The following is a 12,489-nucleotide window of genomic DNA, read 5'->3' on the forward strand; positions in this document are numbered from 1 at the left end:
ACTCCTTTCCAGGCCACAAGCAGGGAGCTGGATGGGAAGTAGAGCAGCCAGATATGAACTGGCATCCACATGGGATCCCAGTAGATGCAAGGCAAGGATTCAGCCACTAGGCTACTGTACTGGGCCCAAAGCTGGGGACTTGTAGGATATAGATAGACAGTATTTCCAATCAGGAAAGCAGAACACAAAAGTAAAGGGAACATTTAGAAAAGAGACTGAAGGTACAGAGGATTATAGATCACAGATGACAGTCAGACAACAAAAAGTGCTAATGGTAAGGCTGTGTCTTCTGAAACATTTCTTGGAAGTGCCCATAATCTGACCTTTGCCATAACCTTGGGTTCTTGGAAAGTCCTAAATGGTTGGAGTGAGGGAAATAAGAATGTGTATCACTAGGCAGTATCTCATTTTGGGATGAGATCTGGCTTTGGTTTCTGTACATGGAAAGACCTGTGCCTGGTTCTGTTATTCGCTACTTGGTAGGAAGTGGCTCTTACTAATGGGATAGTTTAGAATGCACAATGCATAAACCAATTAGGTAACTGTGTTCCACGCTACTACATTTGACTGGATAATTTGTATTGTGCACTGATGTAAGCCTGGTTGATTGAATGGACTGATTGGGTATCTGTGTTCCATGCCACTACAGTTGATTGGATAAACTTGTATTGTGCACTGATATAAGCTTGGTTGGCTGAATGATTCCTATCATATACCATTGTTCTCTTAGTTGATTGGATAACTGTTACTTAAAAACCCATGAATATGGCTGGTCGGGGCTGCTCCCTCTTCCATGTGTGGCAGTATGGGACAGTCCGCCAGATGTCTGCCTCTGACTCATTTCTGGGAAAGATTTGGTCAACTAGCAGAAAAGGGACTAAGGGGACACACTGTACCTGGGTATCTACAGACGTGGGCGCTAGGAAGGGGTAAGGAACCATGCAGAGACAGAGAAATATGCTAAGACAAACCTCTTGCTATAGCTAAAAGTCAAATAGTTTCTTTTTCCATAGATTTCATACTTTCCATGCTCAGAATTCCGGTTAATTTTTAACATCAGTAGTAATGGTTAACACAAACTGTATGTCTACTTACATACAACAGTGTTCTAAGCATTTTACATGTATTCCTTTAACTAATATTAACAGTTGATACAACTGAATTACAAAATAAATATATTAGTATGGTCATTAATTATATAATTATAGCTACATTAGTGAATATCATGCAATTATCAGATTTGATCAGAAGTGCGATGCCCTGATTTTAGGAAAGCTAAAACCTAATAAAGCAGAGCCTCAAATACAACCAAATCTGATATCTTTAACTAAAGGACCTCAGGTATGTAATTAATCTGAATCTGTTCAGATCCATTTGACAGTTAATAAGGATGTAAGCGGATACAACGTTCCCATTAAATACAAAACTCACATATAAAATCACAGATATATGACAAATGTCCAATAGAGAAATAATCATGTTCTTTCAAATGACGTCTTACACCTCAAATGCCAAAATTCTGAGGCTTCCAAAAGGGATCCCTGGTAGACCAAAGGGGAACAGAATATGCCTCCCAAAGTCAGACGGTCTTCATTGCTAATACTGGATTACCAGCAACTTGAAAATGTTTGCTTAATTTTCCAGATACATTAATGACATTATTGCTTAGAAGTAACACTATAAGTTAATATTAAAGGGGTATATATATGTGAAAATAATCTGAAATAGTGATGTGCCCTTAACAGAAAGGCACTTTCTCAAACATTCTCTACCATCACCATTTCCAGAGTCAAATTCCTTTGTTAGCAGTAAGTTATGTGAGAGTACTTCCAAAAGCTTGTGGGGAAACAGAATTAAAAGAGAAGTTTATTCTGCAACACATTTTTGAAATTCATGTAGTGTTCTTTTTTCTGGCCACCTGGATGTAATTAAGCCTATCAGTTGCAACATTCATTAGCACAATGTCACACTAACTGAATTTTAAATTGAGTATTCAGAGAACATACCAAGTGACTAGATCCTGGGGGACTCTAAGAGTACAAAACCAAGAAGGCCAAATCAGGAATCAACCCAGCTCTCCTCTAGCTACACAGCCCGAGGCCAACGGAGTCCAGTCCACAGCCAGACCTCAATGGCCTGGAACTCTCAGAATTAAGAATCTGGACACTCTTGCTCAAGCAGCCATCCAATGTTTTACTCCACCTATTACGTGGACTGAAATGAACCAAGGAAGTAGTTAAAACAAGCTTTCAAAGTCAAATCTGGGTGAGAAAGCAGAATACCATCAGGCCGGTGATGTTCTGATACTCTGAAACAGGCTGGCCTTAATCCAATCTCCACCATGCATCCTGAGAAATTTACAGGGAGCAGTGACAGTCATCTTGCTTAGTGAGATGTAAGACTGGACCAGGGGAACTTAAGGACCCAAAACTCCCCTCACAATGTCAGGAAAATCTGAGGCAGCAGAATCTACACTGAGACAAAACATCTCACATACTCAGTGGTGTTTTCAACTATAACCTACCAAGGACAGGAATCTTTCGAGATGTCTGACGATTATAAATAAGCAAATTTCCTTTATGAGTTCCAACAGCCAGGAAACTTCCAATTTTTGACCAAAGAAGGGAAGACATTTGATCCCTGTAACATTAAGATAGAAATTACTGGACATTTCACAGTCAGAATTACAGTCATGTTAAAAAGTACTTCATCAATAAATTCAATTACTACTTACATTTTTACATTTTTATTTATATTTCTTAGAGTGAAGGAGGGATAGATAGATAGATCTTGCATCTACTTGTTCACTCCTCAAACGCCGGCAACGGTCAGGCTGGACCAGGCTGAGCCAGGACCTAGAACTCACTTGGGTCTCCTATGTGGGTGACAGCGACCCGACTACTAGAACTACCACTGCTGCCTCCTGGGGTGCACACCAGCAAGAGGTGGGATCAGAAGTGGAACCAGGACTCTAGACACCCGAGTATGAAATGAAGGTGTCAGCCAGATGTCTACTCCCAATTCTATTAAAAAGGCCAAGTTCAGGCAGGCAGCGTTGTGGTACAGTGGGTTAAACTGCTCTCCACAATGTCAGCATCCCGTAAGAGCATGGATTCGAGTCCCAGCTCCTCTGCTTCTCAACCAGCTCCTGGCTAATGCACCTGGGAAGGCAGCGGTAGGTGGCCTGAGTCCTTGTGCCCCTGCACCCACGTGGGAGACTTGGATGGAGTTCCAGGCTCACGGCTTCCACTGTACCAGTAACAACTGCTGCAACCATTTCATAGTTCATAGTAGAGTGAACCAGCAGATGCAGAGCTGTGTCTCTGTCACCCTAACTCTGCCTGCCAAATAAGAAAAGGCATCTTTAACTCCACATCCCTCCAGAGTGGCCCTGGAGGGGCAAGGACTCCTCACGGAGCTTATGCCTGCTCTCCTTCTGCTCGGCCCCCTTGCTTCCTCTGGGTTTAGTCATTTCTCAGGAAATAAGCAGGAGACACGTGGTCTGATCTCTTAGGGGGTGCTGTTTCCCTGCCTGCCTGCAGACCACCTGAAGTCATGAGGCAGGTATTGATGGTATTTTCATTTTTGAGAGATGGAGGAGTTGAGGCTTGGCCAAGGTCACATGCAAAGTTTTAGTTTAAAATGGGACCCATTTTTTTCTCTTCCATAAGCTAGTATGGTTTCCATTTTGGTAGACACCTATGGTTAATTTGGTTGGCCCCTAATTTTTAAAGATTTATTTATTTTTATTGCAAAGTCAGATATACAGAAAGGAAAGACAGAGAGGGAGATCTTCCATCTGATGATTCACTCCCCAAGTGACCACAATAGCCAGAGCTGAGCCGATCCGAAGCCAGGAGCCAGGAGCTTCTCCCAGGTCTACCATGTTGGTGCAGGTTCTCAAGGTTTTGGGCCATCCTCGACTGCTTTCCCAGGCCACAGGCAAGGAGCTGGATGGGAAGCAGGGCTGCTGGGATTAGAACCAGTGCCCACATGGGATTCCCGTGTGCACAAGGTGAGGACTCTAGCCATTAGAATACCACGCCAGGTCTGGACCCAGGATTCTTTTCGCTTGAAAGCTGCCCTGTCCTTCACTCGTAGGGCTGTCAGCTCCATGGCCCTGCCCCCTTCACTCAGAGGCCATGTAAGAACTGAAGGAACTCTGTGAAGGGCCATGCTTTTATTTTCTTCTCTGGCATGACAGGCTATAGAGAATGACTGAAGCCAGCAGCTAACATGAGAATCAAACATAACATGACGCCACACAGCAAAAAGGAGATCTGAAACCCAGCTTAGACCACAACATCAAAACTCCCAGATCCAGCCATCCCTGCAGTCAATTTCATTACCAGATTCTCCCAGACTGTGTCTCATCTTTGTCCTTCTTAGTATATTCCACTAAAAACAACTTTCTTAGAAGGTATCTCTATATTGCAATTATAACAAGTTTATTGTAATTGATTGAGGAAGCATTATATATAATACTAGAAATGAGTTTTTTTCTTTGATAACAACTCATCAGTACCTCATTACAATGAAAGCAGTAATTATTCTTAGTATCAAACCTACAAGTAACCATGCTTCTAAGAGAAGATTTTGAAAATAAAACAGTTCTGCTCACCTCATGGCACTGTCCAGCTGGCTGGTTTTCTCTGTGTTGGCGTCCCATAGGTAAATGCAGCTAGATTTCTCTGCAATCACGGCTAAGACATCTCCCTCTTTATCCCAATCCATAGCAACACAATTCCTTTTTAAAAAAGAAGGCAAAGTATCACTACCCGTTGTAAAAAAAACATTTCTTTTTTAATTGGAAATTCAGATTTAACAGAAAAGGAGAGACAGAAAGATCTTCCGGCCACTGGTTCACTCCCCTACTGGCTGCAACAGCTAGAGCTGAGCTGATCTAGAGCCAGGAGCTCTAGGTCTCCCACATGGATACACGGCCCCAAGGCTCTGGGCCATCTTCTACTGCTTTCACAGGCCACAAGCAGGGAGCTGGAAGGGAAGAGTTGCAACTGGGATATAAACCAGCACCCATACAGGATCCCAGTGGATGCAAGGTAAGGATTTAGACACTAGGCTATTGGGCCAGGCCCACTACCCATTTTTGTAATGTAGGGTGAAGAAACTTAAAACACTTATATATTTGTGACTTCTGTCTATGAAAGGACAATTTGATCTATTTTGAGTAGGCTCTAAATTCTTCCCAATGAGAAATCTAACCCACTATTACTCTTAGATATGCTAACTTCAACTGCAAGTTGTTATAAAGGGAATTTAAAAATTAACTTGGGCCCAGCACAGCAGCCTAGTGGCTAAAGTCCTTGCCTTGTGAGCGCCAGGATCCCATATGGGCGCCGGTTCTAATCCTGGCAGCTCCACTTCCCATCCAGCTCCCTGCTAGTGGCCTGGGAAAGCAGTCAAGGAAGTCTTGGGACCCTGCACCCACGTGGACGACCTGGAGGAAGCTCCTGGCTCCTGGCTTCGGATTGGCGCAGCACCGGCCGTTGCACTCACTCGGGGAATGACTCATCAGATGGAAGATCTTCTGTCTCTCCTTCTCTCTGAATGTCTAACTAAAAAAAAAAAAACCCCAATCTTTGAAAAAAAATTAAGTTACATTTTAAGTTTCATTTTCATTTATTGTTTTAAATTTCATCATATCTAGTAAGTTATCAAGCTTTCTTGAATCCTATAAGGAACCTAACATTTTGGCAAGACAAACTCACCAAGCACAACTACAAATGACTTAAAATGTAATCAAAATGACCTAAAATTAACAGTTGTTTTTATAATTCATTTTTAAAGCTTATTTCAGATTCATAGGAAAAAAAATAAGGTATTGAAAAGAAATGAACTTAAATCTAGTTAAACTGGTATTACATAGATTTGGAATGGCTAGCTGGAGAATTGCCAACAATAGAAAGCCTGAATCCTGAAATGCTATGACGTTATCTTCATTTTAAATTGTCATAAAGAAGAATAACTTAAGGTTACATTACACATAGAAACAGGAAATTCTCTACTTAATATGAACTGAGCCATTTAAGACTATCCCAAAACGAACAGAATTTATAAATTTAAAAAATTCCCAAATTCTTAAAAATATATATTTTCTTCCCTAATGGTATTCTTCATTTTGACACTGATCTTGGGAACACTGGCCAAGCTATCCTGATTTATACTTAAGACAGGTGAAAATTATTTTATTCTTCAAACTGTTATAATATGTTTTGGATTTTTTTAATAAACAAATTTACTTATTGGGGCTGGTGTCGTAAACAAGTTAATTCTGTATTGGCTGGCACAGGTTTATGACCAGGTTGCTCTAATTCCCAATCCAGTTCCCCATTTATGGCCTGGGAAGGCAGCAGAGGATGGTTCAACATCTTGGGTCCCTGCACCCACGTGGGAGCACTAGAAGCAGCTCCTGGCTCCCGGCTTGGGCCTGCTCCGGCTCTGACTGTTGCAGCCCTTTGTGCACTGGAACAGCAGATGGAAGATCTCTTCCTCTCCCTCCGTAACTCAACTTTCCAAGGAAAATAAAACAAACATTTTAAAAAGAGAGAGAGATTTATTTACTTATTTGAAATTTAGTGTTACAGAGAGGGTATGGGAGAGGAGCGAGGGATGGAGGATATAAAGAAAGGCGGGCAAAGGAGAGAGAGGAGAGAGGGAGGGAGAGGTGGGGAGAGGGAAAGAGTTGGGAGAGGCAGAGGGGGAGAAGGAGAGAAAGTGAGAGGGAGGAGAGAGGAAGAGAGTCGGGAGAGATAGTGAGCGAGCGAGCAAGCGAGAGATCTTCCATCAGCTGTTTCACTCCTCAAACTGTTAACAAGGTTTTGGGATTTGTTTTAAATTTACTTATTTATTTGAAAGAGTTACAGAGAAGAGAGTGGGAGAGGAGAAGGGGAGAGGAGAAAAGAGATCTTCCATCAGCTGTTTAACTACCCAGATGGCTCTAATGACCATGAGGGCGCCAGGAGCTTCACCGGGGTCTCCCACCTGAGCGGCAGGGGACCAAACATTTGGGCCATCTTCCACCACTTCCTTTAGCAGGCTGTTAGTAGGGAACTGGGCCCAAACAGGTACAGCTGGGATGGGAACAAGTGCCCACAGAGGATGTCAGCATCGTAGGCAGTGGCTAAACCCACCACGCCACAACGCCAGCCCTGTGTTTTGGGCTTAGTTGTCTTTGATGTACACAGACATGTGAGGAGCACGGGAGAGGAAAGCTTCCAGATCACTGACGCAATCATCTGTCAAATATAGAATCTTATTTAGAGACCCTGTGTAAGTAAATTCAACTATATGATTGCAGCAAAAGAATTCAGAGGAAATGAGGTCATTATGCAGCCAAAATCGATGTCAGTGAGAGCATGCAAAAAGGAAACCCAATGTACTCAGGGAAGTTCTTTACTGAGTGCTCTTATTACAGAAGTAATTATGGGCCCAGTGCAGTAGCCTAGTGGCTATAGTCCTTGCCTTGCACACACCAGGATCCCATATGGGTGCCGGTTCTAATCCCTGCTGCTCCACTTCCCATCCAGCTCCCTGCCTGTGGCCTGGAAAAGCAGCAGAGGACAGCCCAAGGCCTTGGGATCCTGCATCCGCGTGGGAGACCTGGAAGCTCCTGGCTTCGGATCAGCTCAGCTCTGGTGGTTGTGGTCACTTGGTGAGTGAATCATCAGATGCAAGATCTTCCTTTCTGTCTCTCCTCCTCTCTGTATATCTGGTTATCCAATAAAAATAATTAAAAATTTTTTTCAATACCTTATCCTGTTTTCTGCATGTTCTGATTGCAGAAAAATGATTCGTAAAAATGGGTAATGAGTTAATCCTTTAAGAAGTACATGGCAAGAATCTATTTTCCAAGTGTGTCTTTAGACAGGAAAAACATAGTGGACATATATTTTGGATCCCTGCTCCAAAAACAAGAAATACTCCCAAGTTTTCAATTCTGAATATTTGGAGCAGGATGAATTGGTGAAGTTCAAACATTCCCAAATCTGAAGCACTAGTGATCCTTTAGATAAAGGATAAATTTTAGATAAAGGGATACTCAACCTACACAGGCTTTCCCCACCTCTGCCTTTTCCCACACTGGACACTGCTCACAATTATGTAAGAACTCTTCCGTGTGGAGTGGTTTACAATCCTGCCTTAACGTTTTCCCATGACTATATGGATGGATGTATATAAACTCTAACTCATATGCTATGTCTCCATATTTCATTAACCACTCGTGGCATTAAACACCACTTTGAGAATGATAAACTTGTACCTGATGATAGTTTTAACTTCTGTACTCACCCGGGTAAGTTAATTTCACTTCTTTTTTGACCATGGCGATCGAAGATTTTCACAATATGATCAGCTCTAAAAGCAATTACAATAGAAGCATGTAAATATTTTTTATTTAATCTACATATATGAATCACAAAGGTGCCAAATTATCTCCATGTTCTCACACATGTTCTGTCATGATCATTTCATTATTTCTATCCAAAGAGTTATGTGGGTAAATTCTATGAACTGTTCATGGAAATGAAGACAATTGCTTTTTCATCACACAAGCATCACCCAAGAACTGCTGAAGGGAAGAGAGCATCCAACTTTCACCACAAATGCTCAATGGCTTCTTACCCAGATACTGCAAGGTAGTTCCCTGATGCTTTTTGCCAGGTAAATTGTATTGGTGTGCCAAGCCAAGCCTTTTCTTGTAGTGAGAAAACACGCTATAAAATAAGCACAATTTTCATATTTTCAAAACACATACAAACAAGGGTTGGTCAGAAAATGACCATGAATCAGAATGACAAAGACTAAAGTCAAAGTTTACCCTAAAGACATCCACAATAAAACAGAACTAACCAACAGACTGGTGAGTATTGTACAGACAGAGTTCAAGATACAGGGAACCCTTGGTCATAAAACTTGGCTTTTCGGTCCAGTGGCTAAATTCTTGCCTTGCATGCACTGCCACCAGGATTCTGTATGGACACCGGTTCATGTCCCAGCTGCTCCACTTCCCATCCAGCTCCCTGCTTGTGGCCTGGGAAAGCAGTACAGGATGGCTTAAAGACTTGGGATCCTGTACCTGAGTGGGAGACTTGGAGGAAGCTCCTGGCTTTGGATCAGCTCAGCTCTGGCTGTTGCAGCCAATTTTGGAATGAATCAGCAGACATAAGAGTTTTCTCTCTGTATGTCCTTCTCTGTAAATCTGCCTTTCCAACAGAAATAAATCCTTTAAATAAAACTTGGCTTTTTAACGCCATTAGTGTACACTAAAATATACACGCTTTAATATATACTATATATAATGTACAAAATATATACAATTTCTAAAAATACATACTAAAATATATATTTTATTAATACATTCATGATTAAAGTAAATATAGTTACTCATGGCATGGTTGTTGGGGATTAAATCGAAAAAATATTAACCGTGTTAGAAATACCAAAGATCTATATTCCTTCAAAATGATCTCCCCCTTACATCACCACGAAGCATTCAACGTGAGTCGCAAGCATTTTCTTTTTTTAAGAAAATCTTTCTTCATTTATAGTCTAGAGCTGTCATGATCAATATGGGAGCCACAAGCCACATGTGGCTACTGAGGACTTACTACATGGGTAATCCAAATATAGATGTGCTGAAAACACACAACATAACCAGATCTGCAAAGCTATGAGAAAAATCCCAACTATGTCATTCTATATGGACATGTCACTACATGTGTTACTATGTTGAAATAGTAACATTAAATATTCTGGATAAGGAAATATATACCTGTTTATTTCAAAACAGGCGACTAAGAATACGAAACTACATTGCTTCACAGCATATCAGATACTGCTAAATAGAATATGTAGGAACATGAACTCAAATGAAAAAATTATTAAATAAAAATTTAATTTTAATATTAGGTTATTTTTATTAGAAAGGCAGTATTGACAGAGAACGAGTTCCTCCATTCCCAGTTCACACCCCAAGTGTCTAGAACCTGGAATCCTGAGGATTTGGGGGCTGTGAGAAAGCAAGTGGGGCCCAGCACTGAACCAACTTCTGCTTTCTCGGGAGATTAGGAGGCTGAATTGGAAGCAGAACAGTTGGGACTCTAAATGGAGTTCACATGGAAGCCAGTCCTAGCATTAAATCACAGATAACCATGCTCACAGCTAGGCATATGAAATTTAGCTATAATTACAGAAGGCCCAACCATGTGATGCATTGAAGAGCCCTTCAATGCTCAAAATTAAGCATAGGTCAAGCAGCCTAATACGCTAACATCAAATTTGCACCTTTTGAAAACAAGCATGCTGTAACAATATTGGAAGCAGAGGCAGCTGAGGTCACAAGTGGGAACAGGTGTGTAGAGCATGAAGCCAGGAGGGGAAAAAAGCCAGGCGGGAAAAAAAGGATTTTATTTCTATTGGCAAGTCAGATTTACAGAGGAGAGACAAAGATCTTCCACCCACTGGTTCACTCCCCAAGTGGCCACAAGGGCCAGAGCTGAGTTGATCCGAAGCCAGGAGCTTCTTCCGGGTCTCCCATGTGGGTGCAGGGTCCCAAGGCTTTGGGCTGTCCTTGACTACTTTCCCAGGCCACAATCAGAAAGATGGATGGGAAGTGAAGCAGCAGGGATGGGAACCTGCGCCCATTTAAGATCCCCGCGCATGCAAGGCGAGGACTTGAGCCACTAGGCTACCGTGCCCCCCAAAGAGAATATTTTAAGGTATCTTTCTTTTGCAGCTTTCTGACAACAATGCTTAAGAACCCCTTCCAATTTAAAGGAGATGTTGATTTCATGACCTCCAGGGCACACCTGCGCCTGGCTGGTGAACCACGCTTCGTGCGTTAACTACGGGGTTTACAAGCGACTTGCTTCAATTGCCTCAAGCACAGGAGTCTCCGCCTGGAAAAACGAGAGTGAAAATACCTCCTCCCTTCCAAGATTCCCTACATCCATGAAAAGCACTGGAAGAGCAAGCGACGATTTCTCGTTTATCATTTCCAATTTCCACACGGACAACCAGGGGGACGCATTAGGATGCCTACAATAATCCACGACCTTTGTTTGCCAGAAAAGGAAAGGCGAACAAGCGGTAGCCAGTGACCGAGGGGGGCGGGTCATGGCCGGGAACTCACACCTGAGGGGGCCGACTGCTGTGAATAAGGAGGTACACTGGCTGCCAGGCGACCTGTAGGCTGCACCAGTCACAGCAGACCCGTCCATTCTTCCGCTGTCACCCTCCACACCTGAGGCAGCTCGCGCCCCGGGATGGGGTCAGCTCCACCGCCAGCCTCCACACGCGCCCACACAACCCGTCCCTCCCGCCGGGAGCCCCGGGCAGCGGGTCTCCCGCCTCCCGGCTTCTCCTCTTCTGGGAGGCCTCCCTCTCGTTTCCTCTGTTCCTCTCCTTCCTTCAACTTCGCCACCCGCCACCCGCCTTCTCCTCTCCTGGTGACCCCGTTCTTTCCCTGCTCCTCTCGCACTCTGGAGGAGGGAAGGCGGCCCAGACCCTGTCTTCCGAACGGCGCGAACGGGTCAGCGGTCGCGACTCCCCACCCTCCAAGGTTGTGTAAGTTATTTACCTTCATCTCAGAGCTCTAGCGGCCGCGCGGTCTCCTTAGTGCGCAGGCGCACCCCGGCTCCTCCTATACAGCTACCGCGTTCCCGTCACCCAGGAGACCGCGCGAGCAGCGACCAATCACCGAGGGCCGAGCCAAGGCGGGCGGGAGGCGGGGACTTTAGTCACGTGACGTCGACGGAGCGCTGCCGTGTGTCACGAGGTCTTGTGGGCGTGACCGTATCTGCCGGACCCTGATTGGCTGAAGCCCTGCGCGGAGGCGGGCTCTCAGGCTTGACAGGCGTCTGCGTGCATTTTGACTTGAGAGTAGCTGAAAAGGGTTCGGGACCCGAAGGGGTGGCATGAAGTTTATGAAAAGATACGGAGTGTTCACGGGAAGCAGGAATGGGCCCTTGCGCCAAATGCTGTTCGTACAGATCCTGCGTGTTTTTGAGCCAGACAAGAGGTGTGACAAGTAGTTTCTTTCAAAGTGTGCGTTTCTCAATTTCAGCTGAACTGGCCGGTCAAAAGTCATTCCCCGTTAGCGTTGGACTCTGGCAGATCCCCAAATACCGTGGTGTGTTGTTTTGCTCCATTGTTTTACAATCGAAGTTCCCCTTTGCCCCAAGTGTCTGCAACTGTTGAAACAATCCACCTTTTGCTTGTGTTTGTGTTGCTAACAGGTGGAATCTGACAAGCCTAGAGGAGGTTAAGCCGTGATTTAAAGCGGTTAGTGTGGCTGTTGACTGAGGCTTCAGTAGGGGCTGTGCCTTTGCACTGCGGTTTAAGGGTGGGTTGGGTTCCTCAATTTTTACTGCAAAGGCACTGTAATTGAAGACTCCTCTCTGCTGGAGGTGGCTTTGTAGCTTCAGATGCTGAACTTCAGGTGTGAGGCCTGTTCAATGAGATGGAAAT

The 12,489-nt window shown here is 43.9% G+C and overlaps 1 protein-coding gene across 1 annotated transcript in view; it reads right to left on the reverse strand.

Annotated features, from left to right (window-relative positions):
• WDR19 (WD repeat domain 19) overlaps window positions 1-11,735 on the reverse strand; it is a 61,176-nt gene extending 49,441 nt beyond the window's left edge. The window contains exons 1-5 of the mRNA XM_004579323.3: window positions 11,600-11,735; window positions 8,644-8,735; window positions 8,311-8,376; window positions 4,622-4,747; window positions 2,525-2,640 (exon numbers count right to left, since the gene is read on the reverse strand). Of these exons, the coding sequence (XP_004579380.3) occupies window positions 2,525-2,640; window positions 4,622-4,747; window positions 8,311-8,376; window positions 8,644-8,735; window positions 11,600-11,605 (406 nt within the window). The 5' untranslated portion in view covers window positions 11,606-11,735. The remainder of the gene's footprint in view (window positions 1-2,524; window positions 2,641-4,621; window positions 4,748-8,310; window positions 8,377-8,643; window positions 8,736-11,599) is intronic.
• Window positions 11,736-12,489: the final 754 nt, after the last annotated feature.

The sequence above is a fragment of the Ochotona princeps genome, chromosome 11, assembly GCF_030435755.1.
Source record: "Ochotona princeps isolate mOchPri1 chromosome 11, mOchPri1.hap1, whole genome shotgun sequence".
Taxonomy (NCBI): domain Eukaryota; kingdom Metazoa; phylum Chordata; class Mammalia; order Lagomorpha; family Ochotonidae; genus Ochotona; species Ochotona princeps.